Genomic DNA, 21,800 nt, shown 5'->3' with positions numbered 1-21,800 from the left:
CTTCCTAGGACCAAACTAATGAAAGTCTTAGATACAATGGAGGATGGGTATATACATACTGAAGACATACATTGTTTACTCTCTGTCTGATCTTAAATCAAAAATTTATTTTAAAATTCTACGATTACAAAACTTATAATGTGACTATATCTGCGACTTCAAATTCACACTTACAATACACAAATAGTTTTGATTCAAAATTACCTTCATGAATACACACTAAGATTAAATACATTTTAAAAGCTCAGATGATGATGTTTTGTTATGTAGCTTCTAAACCAAAGGAATATCCAAGTTGAACTGATGCACAGTACACCTGCAAAATTCAAGGGAAGGCGATATGGAGATAAATTTATCTCCATAAGGCGACTCTTAGGAAACAAGATTGGTTTAGACTCCCAGTAATATGGATTAATATGTTTAGGTGCAAAATGTGTCCATGGGTCCTGATTCACGGTGGAACAAGTCCTGTACGTAAGCAAGCTGAATGACACAACACTCAGGGATGAAGAAGCCATTCCTATAAAAGTAACACAAAAGCCAGATTACAGTTTGCAATAATGCACTCAAAGAAATAGATCTCAATCTTTGGGGAGGTGTCCTGTGGCCTCATGAAACTATGAAATTGAAATGTTTGGCCACAAAGACTTACATTTAGAGAGAAAAGGGAGAAGCTTGCAAGGCTGAAAACAGCAGCTAGGGCTTCCTCACTTTACAAAATAGATGGCATCACGAGGAAAGAACATCATGTGGAAAAGTTGAAGCAACATCTCAAGCTGGGTTCTTCCAACTGGACAGTGAGCCCAGCTTAAATTATGATTGATCTGTGATTATTGTTATTTTACAGTTAGGAAGACTGGAATCGGCCTAGTCTTACAGTCTTACACATAACAAATATCCAATAGACACTTAAAACAAAGTGTGGCATTGAACGAAGTAGAAAAACAAAAATCTGAAGCTTACCAGCCAGTAGATGTTTCTTCATCCGTCACATTGTTTCCTGCACTGCTTCCTCAAAGCAGTTAGAAATTTCCAAAACAGAGTCAATAGCAAATGTGAATTGCAGTTTCAAGTTCAGTTTTCTCACTTTGCATTATTGAATACAACCTTTACAGCCCATATGACATCACGACACTACAATCCAAAATGAATTTAGGATTTTTTTACCTCAGAAATTACACACACTTAAGGAATATTCTGCCTTTCAGTACAATAAAACTTTTTTTTTTTAAATGGTTTAAAACCTCTTTCAATAATTTCTAATTCAACAATAATGAACCCGAATCCCTAAAGTTTTGTGCTCCGTGACATTTGGTGCCTTTCAAAACTACCCATACCCTATTCCTTTTCATATTTGGTCACAGCAGAGTACAACCACAAACTACAAGGCTGGTGGGGGAGAAGGTGCCCTGGTCAGATGGGATGAAATCTAAACGTTTTGGCCTGCATGCAAAAGGCTACGTGTGATGGAAATCTAACGCAAATCACCCAAAAGACACAGGTGAAACATGGTGGTGGCAAAATCATGCTGTGGGGGGTGATTTGACTTAGCAAGAACAGGGAACTGGCCCAAGTAGATGGGAAGATGGACTGAGTCGGTCCTTATATAGGTCAGTCCGACTGACCTAGATACACAGCTGGGCTCTTGTTTTGCGCCACTGAAATACACAATAATGAAAACAGTTCCGTCGGAGTGTTTAAATGATTAACTTTTTTTCCCAACAGAATGTGCTCGCATATAGAAAATGCATGTTTTATTCATTATTTTATTGCTGCGGGATGTTGTGAAGTAAAATAGGGACACGCCGTAAAGATGTCATATGCGCAATCGGCGTGCGCACATCTGGAGGAGGACCTTCAGGGAAAATCCATCTCAGTGGTGCCCCTCTGTCCGTGGACGACGTCCACACAAGCTGCTGGCAGCCTTGGTGAAGGGAGCGGGGGCCAAACTGTGAAGCTACAGTTTACAGTTCCAGCTGTTACCTTATGCTTTTAGCGCTTTCCTGAGTTGTTTTCCAGGGTTGTTTTTTTTTTTTTTTCTTTTTTGGACTCCAGTGGAGCCGCTTTTGCGCAGGGGAAAACTTGCGCGGTCTGACGACAAAAGTTTCCTGCCACGTTTTGAAGCAGCGTCGGTCCACTTTTCCTCGCCTCCTCCTATTTTTTTTTTAACTTTCCTCGTCGTATTTTGGGGAGAGTTTGGTGCAGAGAGTTACTTTACTGCTAAGTTTTTAAGTTTTTATTTCTGGGAGTTAGTTTGCAGTCTCCAGAATGCTGCCGCAGCTGCTCAGCCTGGCCTGCTGCCTCTTCTGCTTCCACTCTGTCAACGCAAATGTACTAAAAGCTGAGGTAAGTGACGCGAAATATTGTAATGAACGTATTATTATATATAAAGGAGTTTTACTTTCGGATCTTGTCGCTTTGTAGCTTTTATAAGTCGGAAGTGTCCGCTGAGCTGCTTTGTTCTGAGAGAGAAAGAAGAAGAAAAAGAGGGGGGGGGGGGTGTAATAGGTATCATCTGTCTTTTTACAGTATAAACTGGAGGGCTGGAAGCTGCCTTCACGTACAAAGGGAACATGATACTGTCAAAATATATGGAGGACTCAGCACGGAGGCACCAAGCTGCACTTTAGTTGTCCTCTTTAAGACGTTGTAGTTTAGTTCCCACTTAAGCATAATTCTGCAGTCAAGCCTTGCCTTGTGTTGTGTTGCCAATGACTGGCGCTCCGATCAGGGTCTGTTTTGAAGAATTTATTCACCTGTGTAAGTTCATAGCATCAACAGGTAGGATTATACATGAGATTATATTAATGTGACGGTGGATGGATGGATGGATGGATGGATGGATGGATGGATGGATGGATGGATGGATGGATGGATGGATGGATGGATGGATGGATGGATGGAGAATGGATGGATGGATGGATGGATGAATGGATGGATGAATTAAGGATGGATGGATGGATGAATTGATGAGTGGATGGATGGATGGATGGATGGATGGATGGAGAATGGATGGATGGATGGATGGATGAATGGATGGATGAATTAAGGATGGATGGATGGATGAATTGATGAGTGGATGGATGGATGGATGGATGGAGAATGGATGGATGGATGGATGGATGAATGGATGGATGAATTAAGGATGGATGGATGGATGAATTGATGAGTGGATGGATGGACGGACGGTTGGATGGATGGATGAATTGATGAGTGGATGGATGGATGGATGGATGGATGGATGGATGGATGGATGGATGGATGGATGGATGGATGGATGGATGGATGGATGAATTGATGAGTGGATGGATGGATGAAGAATGGATGGATGGATGATGGATGGATGGATGGATGGATGGATGGATGGATGGATGAATTGATGAGTGGATGGATGGCTGGTGGATGGTGGATGGCGGACGGACGGTGGATAGACTGGACGGCGGACGTGGGCGGACGGACGGGCGGACGGCTGGCTGGGGGGAAGGATGGATGGTGGAGGATGAATGGATGGCTGTTGGTGGGGATGGATGGTGGATGGATGGCTGGATTGATGGATGGATGGTGGATGGTCTGGCTGGATGTGGATGGATGGATGGATGGATGGATGGATGGATGGATGGATGGATGGATGGATGGATGGATGGATGGATGGATGGATGGATGAATTGATGAGTGGATGGATGGATGGATGGATGGATGGATGGATGGATGGATGGATGGATGGATGGATGGATGGATGGATGGGAGAATTGAATGGATGGATGGATGGATGGATGGAAACCCTGAAACTGGGTCACAGTCATGGTGTGATGTGAGACCATGGAGGGTTAGATGGGAGCTGTTTCTGACAAATGCAGCATTCAGCACAAAAGAAAAAAACCCAAAGTTACAACAATTTGTCTCACAGGACAAACGTGGTAAGTTGCTGCAACTTAAAAAAAAAAAAAAAAAGCATTAGTGGACACTTTTACAAGAGGACGTCCTGCAGTTCTGACTGGACACAGGGTGCATGAAAGGGCCACAGGAGACCTTAGTCACTGACCGCAAGCGGCTGGCGTGTGAGTCAAGCCAGACGAGGTGGATAAGTCAGCCGGTTTACAAGAGGCCTGAGGAGAACACGCTGATGGATGTCTGTAAACAGAGGGAGGAAAAAAAAAACAGCTTGGTTGTGTTGCTGCAGGACAGCGCCTGAGACCGTCCCTGCAGCAACACATCTCCCCCGCTGGATGATAGGGCTAGATGCAGGTTTTCAAGCACATATCAGATGAAGACGCAGTTAGATGTCTGCAGATGCTGCGCTCTGTTGATGTAGGAAGAAGAAAAGCTTTAATTATGGCTTCAGGATGACATCACTGTTAAACCTGTAATCAAAAGTTTGATGCATCTGTTTGGGCTGCAGCGACAGAAGAAACAACGACCAGATAGAAATTCAGGAGAATAAAGGTTCATCTGAAGGAGGTGAAACTCCTTTTGGCTGTTTGAAAGAACGAAAATCTTTCTTTTTTTTTTTTTTTTTTTTAAGTCAAGGGGCAGAGACGTCTTGTGGCTCATCAGCGTTTCTCAACATCAGACGTTCCCTCTCTGACTTCATCGTGACTAGTAAACACGCTTAATCCGTGTTGAGTGGGAGGAGGAGCCCCACCAAGAGAGAAATTAGGCCTCCGAGATTCTCAGAAAATAAAATGGCTCCTCCAGCATCTGTTTTCATTCACCGTTCTGCCTTGTGTAAGCTTTATTGACTTAAATAAAATGCTTAGTTGGAGACTTTGCGCAAAGGAAGTGGTCAGCCGTGAAAACAACACGTCCTATAGCAGGAACTTGACTTTTCTGGCAAAACACACACACACATTTTGAGATTTCCTATTAGCATTTGGAGACACATGGGTTATGATCCCAGCTGTGGATCAGAGATTTGTTCAGGCCACATCTGGAGCGCATTAAATTGATCACAACTGGAGCAGCTGGTGATGCAGCATGAAAGGAAGAAAACTTTGCTCAGAAACTGTTTCCTGCTGATTTGACAGGCAGCCGCTGTCACTTTGTGAAAATAATCATCGGGAGCCGGCTTAATTGGAAACCGATGCACTTCAAGAGAGGTCCATCTTTGGAAAAGATAGTCCAGTTTGGGCTAACAGAGGACATGAAAGAGAAATAGTTTCTGTCGTGACTCTAATAATGTAGAGGGCCTCTTTCTTTTTTCTTTCTTCTTCTTCTTTTTTTTTTTTTTTGAACGACTTTGATCAAAAACTTCATTGAGGGGGTTTTTGGTTTCAAGTTCTCAGCTGGTTAGATTTGCATCAATTGTCCAGATGTGGGGACCGAACGCCTGACTTAAAAGCAGGAAAATAAAAAAATGTCACCCAAAAAAAAACTTTACAGGTCTGTGCTTCACGTTCAAAGTAGCTTAACAGAAAAAAAAAAGTTAATTACCCAAAACCAAAAGTCCTGATTAAAAAAAAAAAAAAAAGCGACGTTCCTGTGTGATGACACGTTCCATTAGCTGCTTCAGCTTCTAGAATGACACAAGCATGGAAAAACACTGGTTGACAGGGAAAACTAGATGGAGAACATATTAAAAAAAACATCTTATACAGCTAAATGAAGTGAGTTTATTGGTTTAACTTTAAGGGTTTGTTAACTAGGAAAGTGTTGTTTTTCTTGTTTATGAACCTCTCAAGATTACGAGAAGTCGTGAAACTGTCACGGTCTGTTGATCTTTAGTTTATTTACCACCTCCATCAACAGCGGTTAACTTTATCTGGATGTTATTGATGGTGTTTACCTTTTAGATTTCAAAAGAAAACCGGAATCGGGCAAAATAGTCTGAGACTGATTGTACTTCGAGTCTGAAAAAAAAAAAAAAAAATCAGTGTGCTTAGTTAAATCTCCAATGTTCCAGATGCAAAGTTCCACAAATTGGTAAACAAGAGGTTCAGGAATATTTCACTGGCCAAAATCCACTGGTGTGTTTTTGTCTTTTTTTTTTTGTGATTTTACTGTTAAAAGAAAGAAGGTGATTTGGTCATTTTGCCACATTGCCTACCAGCTGTGCAGAGAACTGCATGAAAACAGCTTTTGTTTCCCTGATGGAAACATAAATTGGCTGCTGATGAAGTCAACAAACTGATTTAAACCCATGAACTTAATCATATGAGGTTTTTTCCTCTTTGTACATGAGCACTTATATGGACTTTGAATATAAATAACCATAGAAATGTGTTAATCTTGTGCATAATTTAAGGAGCTCTGAATTAATGTTTGAAGACTTGATATCTTATTTCTATTGATTGTGCTTCTGACCCCATTTGAGACAGTTACCTTTTCTAACATAATATTATGACCCATGAACAAACTAAAACAACTCTGAGTGACTTCCTGGTGGGAGATTTTAGCTATGGAAGAGAAATTACCACATTTCCTTAAAGTAGACCATGATGAGATTATAGGAAATGAACCAATGCTTTTAAAAGTAGGTAGGGAATTTTTTTTCTGCTTTTCATTGGAAATATGTTTGCTTTGCTAAATAGTTATCAAGATATTTTAGCACATTTGTGATTATCTCTTTCCGTTTCTTTATTAGGATTTTAAATACCAAATAAAGCACAAATTTACCATATAAAGGGCTATTTTCAGTATCATGCCTAAAATAAAGCATCGTTTCAAATGAGGTTTATAAAGCTGTACCGATGTGTACTGTAAATACTCATCTCCATGTATTAAAATATTTACTGACATCACTTTAGCAGCAAAAAGCTTATCAGACATATGCAACATTGTAGCTGTAAGTATCAGTAATACTTAATATAAGTAATTTGTAGTAGTAATATAAAAATCTTTTTAAAGTGTCTTAACACTGAAGTGTTCTGAGGTTGAACTCTGTTAACAGTGTCTTGTTTTAATCCCCCTACAATGTTTTTTATTTTTCTATTTTTCTACTTTATTTTACCTGGAAAGACCCAAAGAAACTTAAAACCAAATTACCAAGGGCTGTCCTGCTCAAAACTAGAGCAGCTCAAAATAGTATTGAAACACTAAACACACACTTGAATAATTTTACACATTATGAAAGGTCCACTGAACTGTAGGCAAAACTAAAAAAAAACTAAAAAAAATACCATGACATGTTCAACAGTATAAACCATCAATCAAAACAGCTGCATTTAGATGTTGGACCACTTCAGCTGTTTCATATTTGTTTACACTGAATCAGTGCAACAATCTGCTTCAAATGGAGCTGATTTTGGACCCAGTTCCTGCCATGAGGAGAATAATTGTCCCCATCAGTGGGAACGGTTTTGGTGAGGGAATATGGTGAAGATGAAGAATGATGGATATTATGAGGGATCAAGGCTCCTCATAACAGCCGTCCTCATAATTTGTGATGAGTAGAAAGTACACCTGGATCAGTGCTTTCGTGCTCTTTTTGTGTGTGCCTGCCCCCGTCAGTCGTGGCAGATGGCTGTTCACACTGAGCCTTGTTCTGCTGGAGGTTTCTTCTTGTTAAAGGGGAGTTTTCCTCCCCACTGTTGCTACATGCTTGCTTGTTATTAGGGAAACGACACAATGCAAGCAACTGTCCAGTAACGCTAGGCGCTCCTCCAGGAGGAGTGAATGCTGCAAGTCAGTGACTTGACGCTACCTACTGGGTTTCCTTTGACAGAAAACACTTTAACCAATGTGCCTGGGTGATTTAATAGAATCGACGTTTTGTGAATTGGTGCTATATAAATAAACTGAATTGGACAAACCCACTTTTATGGTTTGTGATTAGCCCCAGAGCTACATGACAGACTGCTCCATTGAGCATTTAGGCATTATGGTGAAGGTAGTCATGAAAGCTACATCTTCATAATCGAAGATAGACGTATTAGCTGCAGAAGAACGTCTTTTCTTTGCCTAAAAAGAAAAGCAAGACTTAATTTGATAGAAACAAGTGCAAAAAGTTAGCTTCTCTTGTTAAAACTAAATTGCCAAACTCTGAAGGCTTTTGTTAGATGGAATATTCAAAGATTTTGAGTTGGAAAACAAAATCTCCTAATTATACCTTTAACTGTGGGTAAAGATAAATTAACTATTTCTCATGTAAAATTCCTTCAAGTTCTGTTTAAATGCAGCATTAGAGTGAAAAGGTCAGAAACCGTTTTCTAAAGGCAACTCATAAAAGTGTCTTTTTGCGGCATTAATATTTGCAGTTTCACATTATGCGGAACGAATCATCAAGGGGAGCGTAGTATTTGACCTGTTTGACCAGGATATTTTTTTTTTTTTTTTTTAAAAACCTGGAAACCATGTTGGATGGTGTTGATGTGAGTGCTAACTAGCTGAACGATGCCAAGAAATGAGGGTAATATAGAAGTCAGCCACTCATGAGCTGAATTGTGGGCTTTTTTTCCATTGGCACAGAGGGAGAGGAACAACTGACTCAGGCCCTCAAATTTAAACACAGCCCTAATCCCAACCCCTCTGTCTCTGTCCACTCTCCCTTAAAACGCTTTTACCTCTGTTTCTTTCCAGTGTTACCCTCTTTTTTTACATCCTCCTTTCTGTGCAAGAAGATGCAGCGAGATTTAGGAAAAAAAAAAAAAAGCCCAAAATTGCTTAGCTAATCTCTATCTCATCTTTAATCATACTCTTATGGTTAATGTTGCACAAATAGGGACCTCCCACGCGTCGCCTTTTTTTCCTGATTCGTTTTCAGTTCCACAATGACTATAAACGTGCTCAGAACATGTCTATAAAGCTTGCAGGAACTTGTGGTTGGCTTTATTTTGAATCTGGAAAACAAACCATTCTCGCAAGAATGTATGGCATCCGCCTACATGTCCTGTGATGTGTGATAGTCGATAGGGAAATTACATTTTTCAAGCACGGCATCATGGTCACGATGCCATTTTTGTGGCTTTGACTTATTTCTCCAGGGTTGTTGGGCAGACGGATTAAATGCCGGTTCCTGAAGAAGGTCCCTGGTTTTTCACTTATTATTCAACTGTGGACGTGTTGCAGCTTGTTTAAGAGAAATATGTTATTGTAATGAAGCAATGTTGGTTTGATGCTGCTGGTGGTACAAAGAATGCACACGAGCTGATTTTTGTTAATGCAACCAAATGTTCATTATTTATTTATTTTGTTTGTGGACCACAAAACTTTACCGGCTCGATTTTGCAAACTCAATTTAAAATGGACTCTAAATAAATTAAACTAACAAACTATTACGTTCAGTTGAAATAAGTCAAAGGAAAAAAAAAAAACTAATTTGAGGCCCCAAAAGTCAAATTAAATCCCTAAATATTTACTCAGAGAGTCTGTAACCTCAGACCCATGAAAAAGACTTCGGAAAATTATAGAAAACCTTCATTAATGCAAAAATTAACAATTAAAAGTGAATTAAATTAAAGGTAGAAAAGGAAGTTTGAAAGTGTATGGCCAAACAGACTGAATAAATTGTGACTTTTTCCCCTTTACTCCAGTGGAAACTTGCCCATTAGAGTGTCTAAAGTAGCTTCACAACCAAAATAAAGAGGAGACTAGCTAGTATGAGATTTCTACAGTGATGTACATTTGAGTAAAAGAATGGTGGATTTACAGTATATTGATATAATGTAAAAAAATTTAAATGAAAGTCTAGAACAATGTCATTATGATATTGCCTTGATATGCATTGTTACTTTGCTTTAGACATGTAGCCTAAACCCAAAATACAGAATAAACTTAAGGTAAATTTGTTTTATTTTTAGAGTGCCTAGTCACAACAAATGTCTGAAGGTACTTTACTAAAAATATTATTCATATGCAGAATAATGTATTCCATTGAAATAGATCTTAGAGACCGATATAAAGTCAAATAAATAAATTACAATTCGACCCAAGTTATAAAACAATGCAGTTAGGTTTGGCTTGTTATTCCTTTGCAACAACAATACTCATACCAAACACCTGCTAAATTAGTATTTAAGTGGGCCTTGTGTGGAATATTATACTTTTTATGTTCTACTCTTTATATAGTAATACTGGGACTATGACAATTAGTCTGGTACCAGCCTGCATTCTGCTGCTGAACAGGCAACTGCAGTTTAAAAATTATGTTACCTTAATTAGACTGATGGGTGTCACTCCCTTAGTTTCCAAACATTTGCTCATCATAATATTTGTGACTGGAATTATTTTCAAAAAGTCAAATTTGCATGTCTTGCAAATGGAGGAAAAAGTGTCGTATTCGTCTTTCATCCAGCTGAAGGGCAGTGTGCATCGACAGCTGGGGAGGGGCAGCAAGAAGGGCAAATCAGACCATTCCCACACATTAAATCAGGGGTAGCATATGCTATATCAAGGGGTCAGAAAAAAATCAGAAGTTCCGTTTTTATTGAGAAAAACCTTTAAAGGATGACAGCTTTTGCTTTCTTTCAGCTTTTCAGTGTGCAGTTTGTTTTTGTGTAGCCTCACACGAAAAGATCCATGTATTTCTAAACTTTTTTATATCCAAACAATATTCAGTACCTTTACAGTAATTCTGAGTGTTTTTATAGTTTTCCTTTTGTATATTTTATGCAGTTTTGTTTTTGTCGCTAGCTTTTTCATTTTTCTGGACTGCACGGGCAGTCATTCAGATTTAGATTTTTCTGCTGAGCGACAAAAATAAGAATAAGGTTATAGCAGGGTTACAGAATCTATACCTCACACAGCTGAGTGACATCTGATTGGTCCTCTTTCCTGCTGGTGCAATATATATATATATATATATATATATATATATATATATATATATATATATATATATGTAGACCATAAGACCCAGCGTCGTGTTTACTAAACTAGCAGCCAGCCCTTTGACCACACATGGCTGTGTTGTAGGCTATCTGGCCAACAATGGCAGCCATGTAGGAGTTTGAATAAATAGGAGCTTTGATGGAGGCTGCAGGGAGTTCCAGAGCAGGGAGAGGAGGGGGGCATGATGGGATACCTGGACGGCCAACCGGAGGTAGCGGCGGTGGGCAGAGTAGTTTGGGAGCAGTGGAGAGAAGTGGAGGTCTTGATGGTTTGTGGGAAGGCTGTTTTTATAGAAGCGGACACGTCATCAGGCTGGAGCCACAGGACACACTAGGTGCAGTCAGCTCGGAGACAGAGAAAGTAAACTTGTGAGAGTCAGTGGATGAAATAAATTTACTAGGTGCTTAAATAATCCTCAGAAATCCCCAGAAAACTTGTTAGACGGAATGAGCAGAGATGGAGAGAAGGGGGATTAGGTGCCCCTCTGCAGCCTGTCATAAATGAACCTTATTCTCTGGCCTAGCTTCCCACCACATGACTAACAGTGGCTGTGTGTGCACAGGTTGTGTACTCTTTGGCCCGGCAGGCCGTCAGCTTTTACATTTCCATCCCTTCCCCTACTGCTACGTCTTTCTTGTTTTTAGAGATGGGCCTGAAGAGAAAAGCAGCACATAGGGTGGAAAAGGGAGACAGCTGAGGTTTAGCTGATGCTAAAGAAGGAATTCATCGGAATCCCACCAGTTAATTTGTGGTAGAGAGGCAAATATGTGTTAACTCAGTGGAAACACTCCACAAATCTGGCCTTGATGGAGGAGTGACAAGATTGCCACTGAAAGCCACAAGACGTCCTGTGTGCAGTTTCCCACAAGTCATGTTGGGACCACAGCTAACATGTGGAAGAAAGTGCTCTGGGATGTGAGATGTGCAGTGGCAGCATCATACTGCAGGTTAGACATAATGGGAAGATGGGTGGAGTAAATCTAGGGAAATCCAAGAAGAAAACCTGTTACAGACGGCAGGAGACTGAACCACAGATTCACCTTTCAGTGCCACGACGACCCTACAACAAAAAGCAAGAGATACCATGGAAGAGTTTATATCAAAGCATGTTCATCTATTAGAATCACCCAGTCAAAGTTCAGACCTAAGGCTTATTGAGAATCTGTGGCAAGACTTTAAAATGGATACTCACAGACATTCTCCCTCCAATCTGACTGAGCTTGCTTGCTATTTTTCAAAGAAGAATGGGTAGACCTTTCCGTCTCTGGATGTGCAAAACTGATAGAGATACCCCAAAAGACATGCTGCTGCAACGAGAACAAAAGACACGTTGACCCAGGATGTCTGAATACAAATGCACACCACAATTTTAATTTAAAAAAACAAAGGTGAAAACGTGTATAACATTCCTCCTACTTCCCAATTATGCTTTAGGCTATTTTGTTTTGGTTCGTAGTTGTGATATTACAAACTGCAGAAAAATCTAGGGCAGTGTATACTGCATAGATTGCGGATGTGGAAGAAGCTAGCGTTTCTTTGTTAGCATTTTTAGGCTAGCTAAATATGTGTAGCATAACAATTGGCCCCGTCAAACCCCCGTAAATCCCTCTTGTGTACTTTTGAGACCTGCAGAGTGAACAAAATTAGATACAACACATCACTCTGAGAGACTTTAACATTTGATAAAACAAAAGAGTAAGCTAGCCTAGCTAGCCATGATCTGCCTTTATGCTAAGCTAACTGTGTCCTAAATGGTCCCAGAGTTTTATAATTGTGCATTTCTTTGAATCTAAGCTGCTCTTCTTCTTTGGCAGTGTGTCGGTAGACCACCAGCACTAAACGATGGAAAGAAAAGGCATAACCATTGTACGTGCTAAACAAAATAGTTGTGGTTTTTGCGGACACGTCAACACAGGACAGCAGACGGCTGTTGGTAGAACTTAAGGTTGAGCTTTGAAGAACTCAAATGTTGCTGAAATGTTACGTTTTCCACCATCAGACCGGCCAGTTGTCTTTGGCAACGGTTGTCTAGACAGATTTCTGGGTCATCGTGACTAAAATGACATCAGTGTTTGCAGAGCGTGTGTTTAATCTGGCTTTAGTTCCTCTGTCTCATTCTAACCCACAATAAAGTTTCCCTCAACGAGTTCAATACCCATCCCAGAAGCCTTTTAGGAGCTGGTGTCGCTTTAAAGGGTTTGTAAAGCGGGTAATGGCTGAATCACAAGAAAGGCATAAGATTATAAATTTAGCGTTCTCGGTTTGCATGCTGGTGTTGGTTAACAAGTTATTTTGACACAAACACTTTGTTTCCCTGCATCTCCATGATGTTTGTCTGAGCTCAGAGGAGCAGGTCCAGACAAACTCTGAGACCAGTGGAAGGTCACACTAACGCCCACGCCTTTCACTTGTGAGGCCAAACCGTTATATATCCAGAAACATAACATAATTGTTCCATTTCAGGAGGCGTTTCTCCTTTCCTAAGAGATGATTGATGAACAAAAGACAAGATATATGACAACAAATTTAAAATGAAAGCATGACAGAAACATGATAGTTTAGTGCTGTTCGAATCCTTGTGATCGACTTATTTGGAAGCACTTCCTGAATCAGCAAGACTACAGTTTCTAAATGTTATACTGTGTTGATTTATGTGAACATCATGTACTTTAGGGTGACACACATGCCAATGTCAGTTTTGTCGTAGCAGTTTGAAAGAAACAATTAGCAGATTAAATGATGTCCTTATTTCAAATAATTGCTCATTTCATTCAGCTGCTTTGTAAACTGGAGACAGCCCTTTGTGTTGTGTAGGTCAGTCAGGGTTCTGGCCTCAGAGCTTTTTCGTGGTGCCATGAATGAATGAATGAATCATGAACACTAGATGTTGATCTTGGTTCTCTGGCAACCTTCTGGATGTTCATGGAGATATTTTGGTAGGCTGGGAACACCACCAAAATGGGGTCCGGCCACAGGAAGGGTCTGTACGGTACCATGTTTTCTCCATTTGCATATAATGGCTGTGACTGTGATTCCCTGGAGTCCCAACGCCTTAGAGATGACTCAGTAACCCTTTCCAGATGGATAGATACCAACGACTGGGCGTGTGATCTATTCTTCGAACACTTTAGATCAGGGTATGATCTGTTGCTTTTTGTCGTCTTTTATCCTGCTTTATGTTGTCAGACAGATTTTAGCACAGTCGGTAGCACTGCTGCCTTGCAGGAAGAAGGTCCTGGGTTAGAATCCCAGTCTAGGCTCTTTTTGCATGGAGTTTGCATGTTCTCCTTGTGTGTGTGTGGGTTCTCTCCGGGTACTCCTTCCACAGTCTGTGTTGAGTGTTAGGTTAATTGGTTAAGTGTCCTTAGGTATGAGTGTGTGCATGTTTGGTTATTTGTCCTGTGATGGACTGGCAACCTGTCCAGGGTGTACCCCGCATCTCGCCCATTGACAGCTGGAGATAGATGCCAGCAGGTATAAGCAGGTATAGACCATAGCTGGGTGGATGGTCTCTTGATTCTTAAAGTCAGTCAGGAATCAGACCTGGGTATAGCTTGTGAAATTAAACAAAAATGTGGTTGATCAAAGTTAGTTCATGATTTAACAAGAGGTTCAAACATATAAACTTTATCTGTAGACGTTTACGTCAGCTAACGCCGACAATAAAGGCAAATTATTATTTTCTGCCTGTAAAACAAGTTTAATAATTCTAATGTAAGGAAGTGCAAAGGATTTCTGTCTCATCAGTCTTTCTCTTGTCTTTGCTGTGCTGTTGATGCCTCACCTTCTTAGGCGTGGTTGCAGCAGTATGGCTACCTGCCTCCAGGTGATGTCAGAGCCCAGGCCATGCGCTCCACCCAGTCTATTGAAACGGCGATCTCGGCCATGCAGAGGTTTTACGGACTGACTGTCACCGGATCCATAGATGAAAACACGTTAGAGTGAGTGTTCAGTGATTTTGATCCTTTCATCATTCAGAAATTTTGATATTTTTTATCATTCATATGAATGTTTTAGGGTGTTATACTTTTCTTTCAAAATATTAGTTATTTGTTGCATTTGAAATAGCAAGATATATATACCTGTAAAAGGGTTTATTCCTCCACAGAAGGTCACACTCCTATTCTTACTCCTATATAGATGTACTGTACTTCAAAATCAAAAAACAAAACCTGTTCTAAAACAAAAACAACTGGACTCGTATTCTGAAGCAGAAGATGATTTGCTTCCTATCCAGGAAGTTTTCTTAATTCAAAATGTCTGCAGTAATGTGAAGTTCCAGGAATAGAAGTCTAGTTGTTTTGTTTTTTAAATTTTTTTTTTGGATTGAACAGGACATGGAGGACTGACAATCTTCACCAGCAAACTATTCTTATATTCTAGTAAAATAAGTAATTTAAATAAAGGACATCCGTCTGATTTATTAATTTAAGTTACCTCTGAAGAGACTAGGCCTTTCAGAAATTTCTGTAAACTAAGGATATCTGTGTATCTTTGTGGAGCTTATATATATATATATATATATATATATATATATATATATATATATATATATATATATATATAAAAGATAAATAAATGACAGATTAGGGCTTGCACAGGGAACTTGGAAAGCAAAGCCAAAATAAATGTTGAAGTTCTTTTAAATTCATACATGAATTCAAATATATGTATTAGTCTGAATATTTCGGGTATAACAATATTGATGATATTTTCAGAGCAATGAGTCGGCCACGGTGTGGCGTCCCGGACAAGTTCGGTCCGGAGCTGAAAACCAACCTGAGGAGGAAGAGATATGCGAGGCAAGGTCTGAAGTGGCAAAAGTCTGAGGTCACCTTCAGGTCAGAACTGTCGCTGATTATCTTCTTATTTGATGTTTTTACTATCTGAATTTTGAAGATGCCTTAACAGTGGAGCCAAATGCAACTTTCCCCCCAGCAGAATACTAGATTAAACACTTTCAGGTCTTTGGTCTGATACTTGTGTCTGCTTTGCATCTCACACCATCCCTCCTCCGTTCTCCCACACAGCATAGAGAACTACACCCCCAAAGTGGGCGAGAGAGCCACGTATGAGGCCATCCGCAAGGCCTTCAGAGTTTGGGAGAGCGCCATCCCGCTCACCTTCAGAGAGATCCCCTTCAGCCAGATCAGAGGAAAAGTCGACAAGTACGCAGACATCATGCTGTCCTTCGCCCAAGGCTATCACGGAGACAGCACGCCGTTCGACGGAGAGGGCGGCTTCCTGGCGCATGCTTACTTCCCTGGCAACGGCATCGGAGGAGACACACACTTTGACCTCGACGAGCCGTGGACCACCGGGACCGTGGATACGGGAGGTAAGAGCAGTAACAGAGTTCTTCTGCAGTAAGAACCAAATCCATCCACTCATTTCTGCCATGTTAACGCTCTCTGTACAGGAAACGACGTGTTTCTGGTGGCGGTCCATGAGCTCGGTCATGCTCTGGGTCTGGAGCACTCAGACGACCCGTCGGCCATCATGGCCCCCTTCTATCAGTGGTTCGAAACAGAAAACTTCCAGCTGCCGGACGACGACCGCAGAGGCATCCAGGCTATCTACGGTTGGTGGTTTTCTCCCAGAATGATGCACTTATGAGTTAATATGGACAGTATTAAAATTAAGGGTTAAAATATGAAACTAACGGGGTTCAGACAGTCTGGAAAAGTGTGTCCCGGTAGTTTGATTTCAGTATTTTCCTGATCTGGATAAGTTTAGAAAAAGGAAATAGGAGCATGGAAAATATTTGCACTTACACACTCCATTCTCTATCCTATCGTCTCAACGTGTCTCTCCTTCCCTTGCTATCTTCCTTGTGTCCTTACTTCCTCATTTCGTTTTGCTCGTTATTTCTGCTCTTCCTTTCCTGTCTTTCCTTCCTTCCTTCCTTCCTTCCTTCCTTCTTTCCTTCTTTCCTTCCTTCCTTGCGTCCTTCCTGTCTGTCTTATGTTTATGTGGAACCAGCTTAGTGCATGCGTCTCTTCCATACGTCACCAGGGAGTCGATCAGATTAACCATCTCTCACCTCTTTCTCACAAAACCTCCTCACAGGTTCCAAATCTGGAGTTCCCCCTCCTCCCCCTCGTCCCACGAGGCCGTCCAAGCCTGACAAGCCCGATGAAGGCCCCGACATATGCGAGGGACACTTTGACACCATTGCTGTCCTCAGAGGAGAAAAGTTTGTATTTAAGGTACATGAGGTCTTTAGTTCTCGTTCTCCATAAGTAGCAACCTCAAGTTGCATCAATTCTCGCTTATTCTGGTTCTTTAGAGACTTAAATCATCACTGAAACAACATAAATGTCATATTTGATGGTTAAAAAAAAGGATGTAAATGAGCCTGTCTGTGTGCGTTTGCAGGACAAGTGGTTCTGGCGTCTGCGTAACGACAAGGTGTTGGCCGGCTACCCCAGGCCCATTGCTCAGTTCTGGAAAGGCCTTCCTTCAAACATCAACGCAGCCTACGAGAGGAAGGATGGGAAGTTTGTCTTCTTTAAGGGTAGGTTTCCACATAACATCAGGATAAAGAACAGAGGACAGGTTTACCTCTAATCTGTTTTTTATCGTTTTTATCTTAATGTGTCCAGGTGACAAATACTGGGTTTACAGCGAGGCCACCTTGGACAAGGGTTACCCAAAGAGCCTGACAGACCTGGGCACTGGTCTCCCCAAAGACAAGATTGATGCTGCTCTCCTTTACACACCTACAGGACAGACGTACTTCTTCAGAGGAACTCAGTGAGTGTTGGTCCTGATTTCATCCAGCGACCTACTCTAAGTTGAAGCTCTTATTCCAAGCATCCTAAAAGTAGATGTTGACTTTGGTCAAATGTCTGTGTACATCACCCTCCCCGGTAACGATGTGGAGAAATTTATATTTTAGTGCCCTAGCTTAATCTCTCCGGGAAAGATTTTGAAAAGTTCAAGCTTTGTTTTGATCACAAAAGTGAAACATTCTGAAATTTAACTTAACAAAAATCCCCCACCCAGTATTCATAACCCTAACAATCCCTTTAAAATGACTGTAGCTAAAGCTTTTAATTCATTTATAGCTTTCATTGCGCAGGAACGCCGTATATAGAAATGTGAGGACTGGTCAGTCATCCAAGGGTTCCCTGACTGACAGAGGCCCCATAAAGAAAACCTTAAATATTTACTACTTATTATATATTTAATATATATTAGCTTTTGGGATGATTTGGATTGTTTCGTCATGGGGCCTAAAAATCCTGCCAGCACCCCTGGTAGGAACATTTCAGTAGTAATCCATGACTCCCGGTTTCCCTGAAGTACAAATATCATTTGGCACCGAGGTGTTTATCCTGTCACCGCTCACAGAGAGCAGGATGGCAAGGAAGGAGGAAGGAAATCAATCGGTTACTGTTAAGAAAGCCGCAGCGAGGAGAGGCGTCCAGGAGTTAGCAAGTCTCCGTGTTAACCAGCCGACCCGATCTACATGTTGTTTGGGAGTGATCCCAGTAAATTTAACTTTCCTTTCTGCCGTCACAAACGTGAATGAGTAGAGTTTGCTAAATGCTAACACAAGTGAAGCTGGGCTTTTTGAGCTTCTTAGCAACCATTGGTTTGGAGTGAAACAAAGGATGAATCGGTGTCCTCTGTGGAGTATGGTGGTGGATCCATAATGCTGTGGAGCTGGTTCTCTCCCAAAGACCCTGAGAAACACGTCATTGTGAACTCTTTGAAACACCAGGGGAATTTTAAGTAAAAATCGAGTGGGTTCTCCCTGGAAATGGGTTGTAGTGGGTCCAGACACAAGTTATATCAACTAGATGTCCCTTTACTCTCTAAATAAGCCCTTTGTATTTCTTTTAATCTCCAAAAGCTTGTTTTCTTAGATGCATTTATTTTGTTTACACCATGCTTGTTTCTTTCTGGGTTTGTATTAATGAGATGTTGTTTCCGTTCCATCCAGATACTACCGTTTCAACGAGCTGACCGGCAGAGTGCACAGCGACTACCCAAAGCCCATCAGCAAGTGGAGTGGAGCCCCAGATAATATTAAAGCTGTGTTCATGAGCGAAGATGAATGTAAGCGTTTGCGGCCGTCTGTTCGCAGAAACGTTCCTCGGTTTAGGACGCCGCTCCTTTAACCCGTTTATCCGCTTCTCAGAACCGGTCGACCTGTGGGAATTAACACCTGTCCTCTTCGTTGTCTGTGTCCCTTCAGCTTACACGTACTTCTACAAGGCCAACAAGTACTGGAAGTTCAACAACCAGCACATGAAGGTGGAGTCCGGCTACCCCAAGTCGGTGCTGCGCGACTGGATGGGCTGCGACAGCGAGGAGCCCAAGAAGGGCCGGACGGTGATCATCATCGAGGAAACGGAGAGAGGCTCCTGGGTGGCGGGCGTGGTGATCCCCCTCTTCCTGCTGGTGCTGGTTCTGCTCACGCTGGGGGCGCTTTTGTTCTTCAGGAAGTACGGCACGCCCCGACGCCTCCTCTACTGTCAGAGATCGCTGCTGGACAAGGTGTAGACGGGCCGGCGGGGGGGGGACCGACAGGCAGACTGCACAAAGAGGGACAGAGCGGGGAGAGGGGAGGGGCCTGGAAGGAGGGAGAGCGCGGCGGAGACCGAAACTCGACGGGGAGGTGGAAGAGAGGAGCGACGCAACTGTGGGGAAGAACGACTGACTGGGGGATTAAAGGGGGGCATCATGTTGGGAGGTTTGTAAGTGCCACAAAAAAAAAAAAAAGAAGCCCACGAAACTGAAATCAGGAAAAAAAAGTATATGTGTATTTTTAACTATTTACATGTTCTGTTTGTGTTGAGAAATTCAGACCTACATTACGAGGGGAACTGATCAAAGAGCCGTTCCTCATCAACAATTTCCCACAAACCCCCCCACCCTTCATTTTTATCTCGACGACTCCAGCTGACCTGCTGCCTGATTCATCTCGCGACCAAAGCACTTGTTTATGTTCATCCTTGCCCAGAGATCAAGCATCTCAGCATTGGGGTTTCTTTCCTAGGTTTTACAAAGGAAACTTCTTACCTTGATGCTGTCGCTTTAAAAGGCTTAAAATTAGACCCCTAATAGAAACTCAGCGCAAAAACGACTAATTTGTCATTTCCATCCAATCAGATGCAGAAATATAGCTGAAACCAGATATGTATCACCATAAAAAAAAGGCAAAACCTTTCTTTCCCCTCACTGTCTGATATTTAATCAGAATGAGCATTTTCTGCTGTAAGTCTCTTTGCATTATCAGATATAATTCAACACTGCAAAAAGGGAACTAAAAGTAAGTAATATTCTTCTGAAATGAGCGTATTTGTCCTTGATTTCAGCAAGTAAATAAGATTATCTGCCAATGGAATGAGTACTATAAGATAATTAGATGTACTTGAAATAAGATGGAGATGAATTGTTCATATTTTAAGTGCATTCATGTTATTCCTGTGGCTGATCATTTAAACGTGCCTGCTCAAATCGAGGGCAAATACACTCATTTCAAGATTTTTGCTTTTTAGAAAGTTTTGTTCAATTCCAAAAAATGACACACATGTCCTTAGTGTTTGGTAGAAATGCCTTTTAATTTGACAATAGTTTACTTAGACAATAGTTTGTTGGAAGTTTGGCCCATTCCTCCTAATAGCATTATAAATGAATGTCCAGGCAGCTTAATGGACTTCAACGTTCATTAATTAACAGTAATTTGGTCCATTGCCCTAGCTTTAATTTTCTGGCTGATATCTTGAGATGTTGCTTCATTATTTCCACATAGTCCTTCCTCTTTACGCCATAAAAAATGCCTAAATACTTAAATTTTATCACTGAGTGACCTTTCAAGCCCATTCTGGTACAGGCCAAGATCTCTCTTGTCATCATTCTATGATTTAGAAATTATTTCAGTGATCCTAACTTGATCTAAAACAGGAAAACGATGGTCTGATTTAAGGGCAGTGAGAAATAAAACAGTTTTCATACACTGTAGGCAAATATCTGGTTTCAACTGTACTTGCTCCAGGCTACGCTTCCCAACAATTAATGTTTTAGAAGTTGGTTTTATGTTTCACTTTGTAAAAAAAAAAAAAAAAAAAACATCTGTCAAAAGAGGGTACTAAAATTGTTTTTGTATTGGTACTGATGTTGTTTTTTTTATTACTCTGTTCTCTGTTTTCTGATTAAAAATGCTCATTTTTTATTATCATTGTAATAATAATTATCATTTGTAAAAGATACGTGGATTTGATGGAGTTGTGTATAACGGCTTGACACTTATGGACATTGTTATTAATAACTTATGCAGACTTGAACTTTTTAATTAGTCAAACGTCTTTGTGTGTCTTTTTTTTCAGATGATAAAAGCCAAGAATGAATCCAAAAGACAGAATGCCTTAAAACAACAACCAAAGAATAAAAACATGCTTATACTGGTTCAGTAATCCTTCTTTATGTCAGTAAATTTTAAAATGTTTTTCCACACTTCAGGCATTCAAATTTGCACACAAACACACAAAAAAGATTCAGTGCAAGCAGTCAGATGGAAAATAGATTTTTAAATGTGATGCTTTAACTTGAAATTCCAGCGCTTTATTGTTAAACACGAGCAGAGCTAGTAACGGTTCCCACAATACGGTGCAATTTTTATTTTATTTTTAAATTGTTATTATAAGTATGATTATTGTTATTATTGTTGTGTTGGAAAAGTTGGAGTCACTTTTTCGAATTTTCGTTTGGCTTTAACGTGTTGTCATTAGGAGTCCTGCTGGACAGAGGCGATGCCATGACAATGTTGACATGAAGCCATCAGAGAAATGTGAGTTTTCTGTAACAGCAAAACACCTGAAGCTCACTCAGATGTTGCCGCAGATTATCAAACAACCTGTTTATGAACCACAACTCAGACGGTGCTCAGCAATCTTTATTTTTTTTATTTTTTATTTTTTTTTACACCAGAACTGAAAGTGATCAATGACAATGATAATGGTAATGATATTTATAGTGATGATCGTATAAATAAAATGGAATGAGATTTTTCACTTGTCTGGTTT

General features: G+C 40.7%; 1 protein-coding gene across 1 annotated transcript; it reads left to right on the top strand.

The window, feature by feature from the left end:
* The first annotated feature begins 1,870 nt into the window (after nt 1–1,870).
* mmp14a (matrix metallopeptidase 14a (membrane-inserted)) lies at nt 1,871–21,788 on the top strand. The gene is made up of 10 exons (XM_012851453.3): nt 1,871–2,346; nt 14,557–14,705; nt 15,483–15,605; nt 15,795–16,102; nt 16,184–16,345; nt 16,834–16,973; nt 17,143–17,281; nt 17,370–17,520; nt 18,716–18,831; nt 18,971–21,788. The coding sequence occupies exons 1-10, from the start codon at nt 2,269–2,271 to the stop codon at nt 19,276–19,278; spliced, it is 1,674 nt and encodes a 557-aa protein (XP_012706907.2). The 5' UTR covers nt 1,871–2,268; the 3' UTR covers nt 19,279–21,788.
* Nucleotides 21,789–21,800: the final 12 nt, after the last annotated feature.

The sequence above is a fragment of the Fundulus heteroclitus genome, chromosome 14 (genome assembly GCF_011125445.2).
Source record: "Fundulus heteroclitus isolate FHET01 chromosome 14, MU-UCD_Fhet_4.1, whole genome shotgun sequence".
Taxonomy (NCBI): Eukaryota; Metazoa; Chordata; class Actinopteri; order Cyprinodontiformes; family Fundulidae; genus Fundulus; species Fundulus heteroclitus.
This window is presented reverse-complemented; position numbering and strand designations above follow the sequence as displayed.

What these genes read in the sequence shown, in the direction of transcription:
- mmp14a (XM_012851453.3), top strand. Translation starts at nt 2,269, where the DNA reads ATGCTGCCGCAGCTGCTCAGCCTGGCCTGCTGCCTCTTCTGCTTCCAC. An exon ending in AAGTCTGAGGTCACCTTCAG is followed by an intron (nt 15,606 to 15,794) that starts GTCAGAACTGTC and finishes TCTCCCACACAG; the next exon opens with CATAGAGAACTACACCCCCA. An exon ending in GTTCATGAGCGAAGATGAAT is followed by an intron (nt 18,832 to 18,970) that starts GTAAGCGTTTGC and finishes GTGTCCCTTCAG; the next exon opens with CTTACACGTACTTCTACAAG.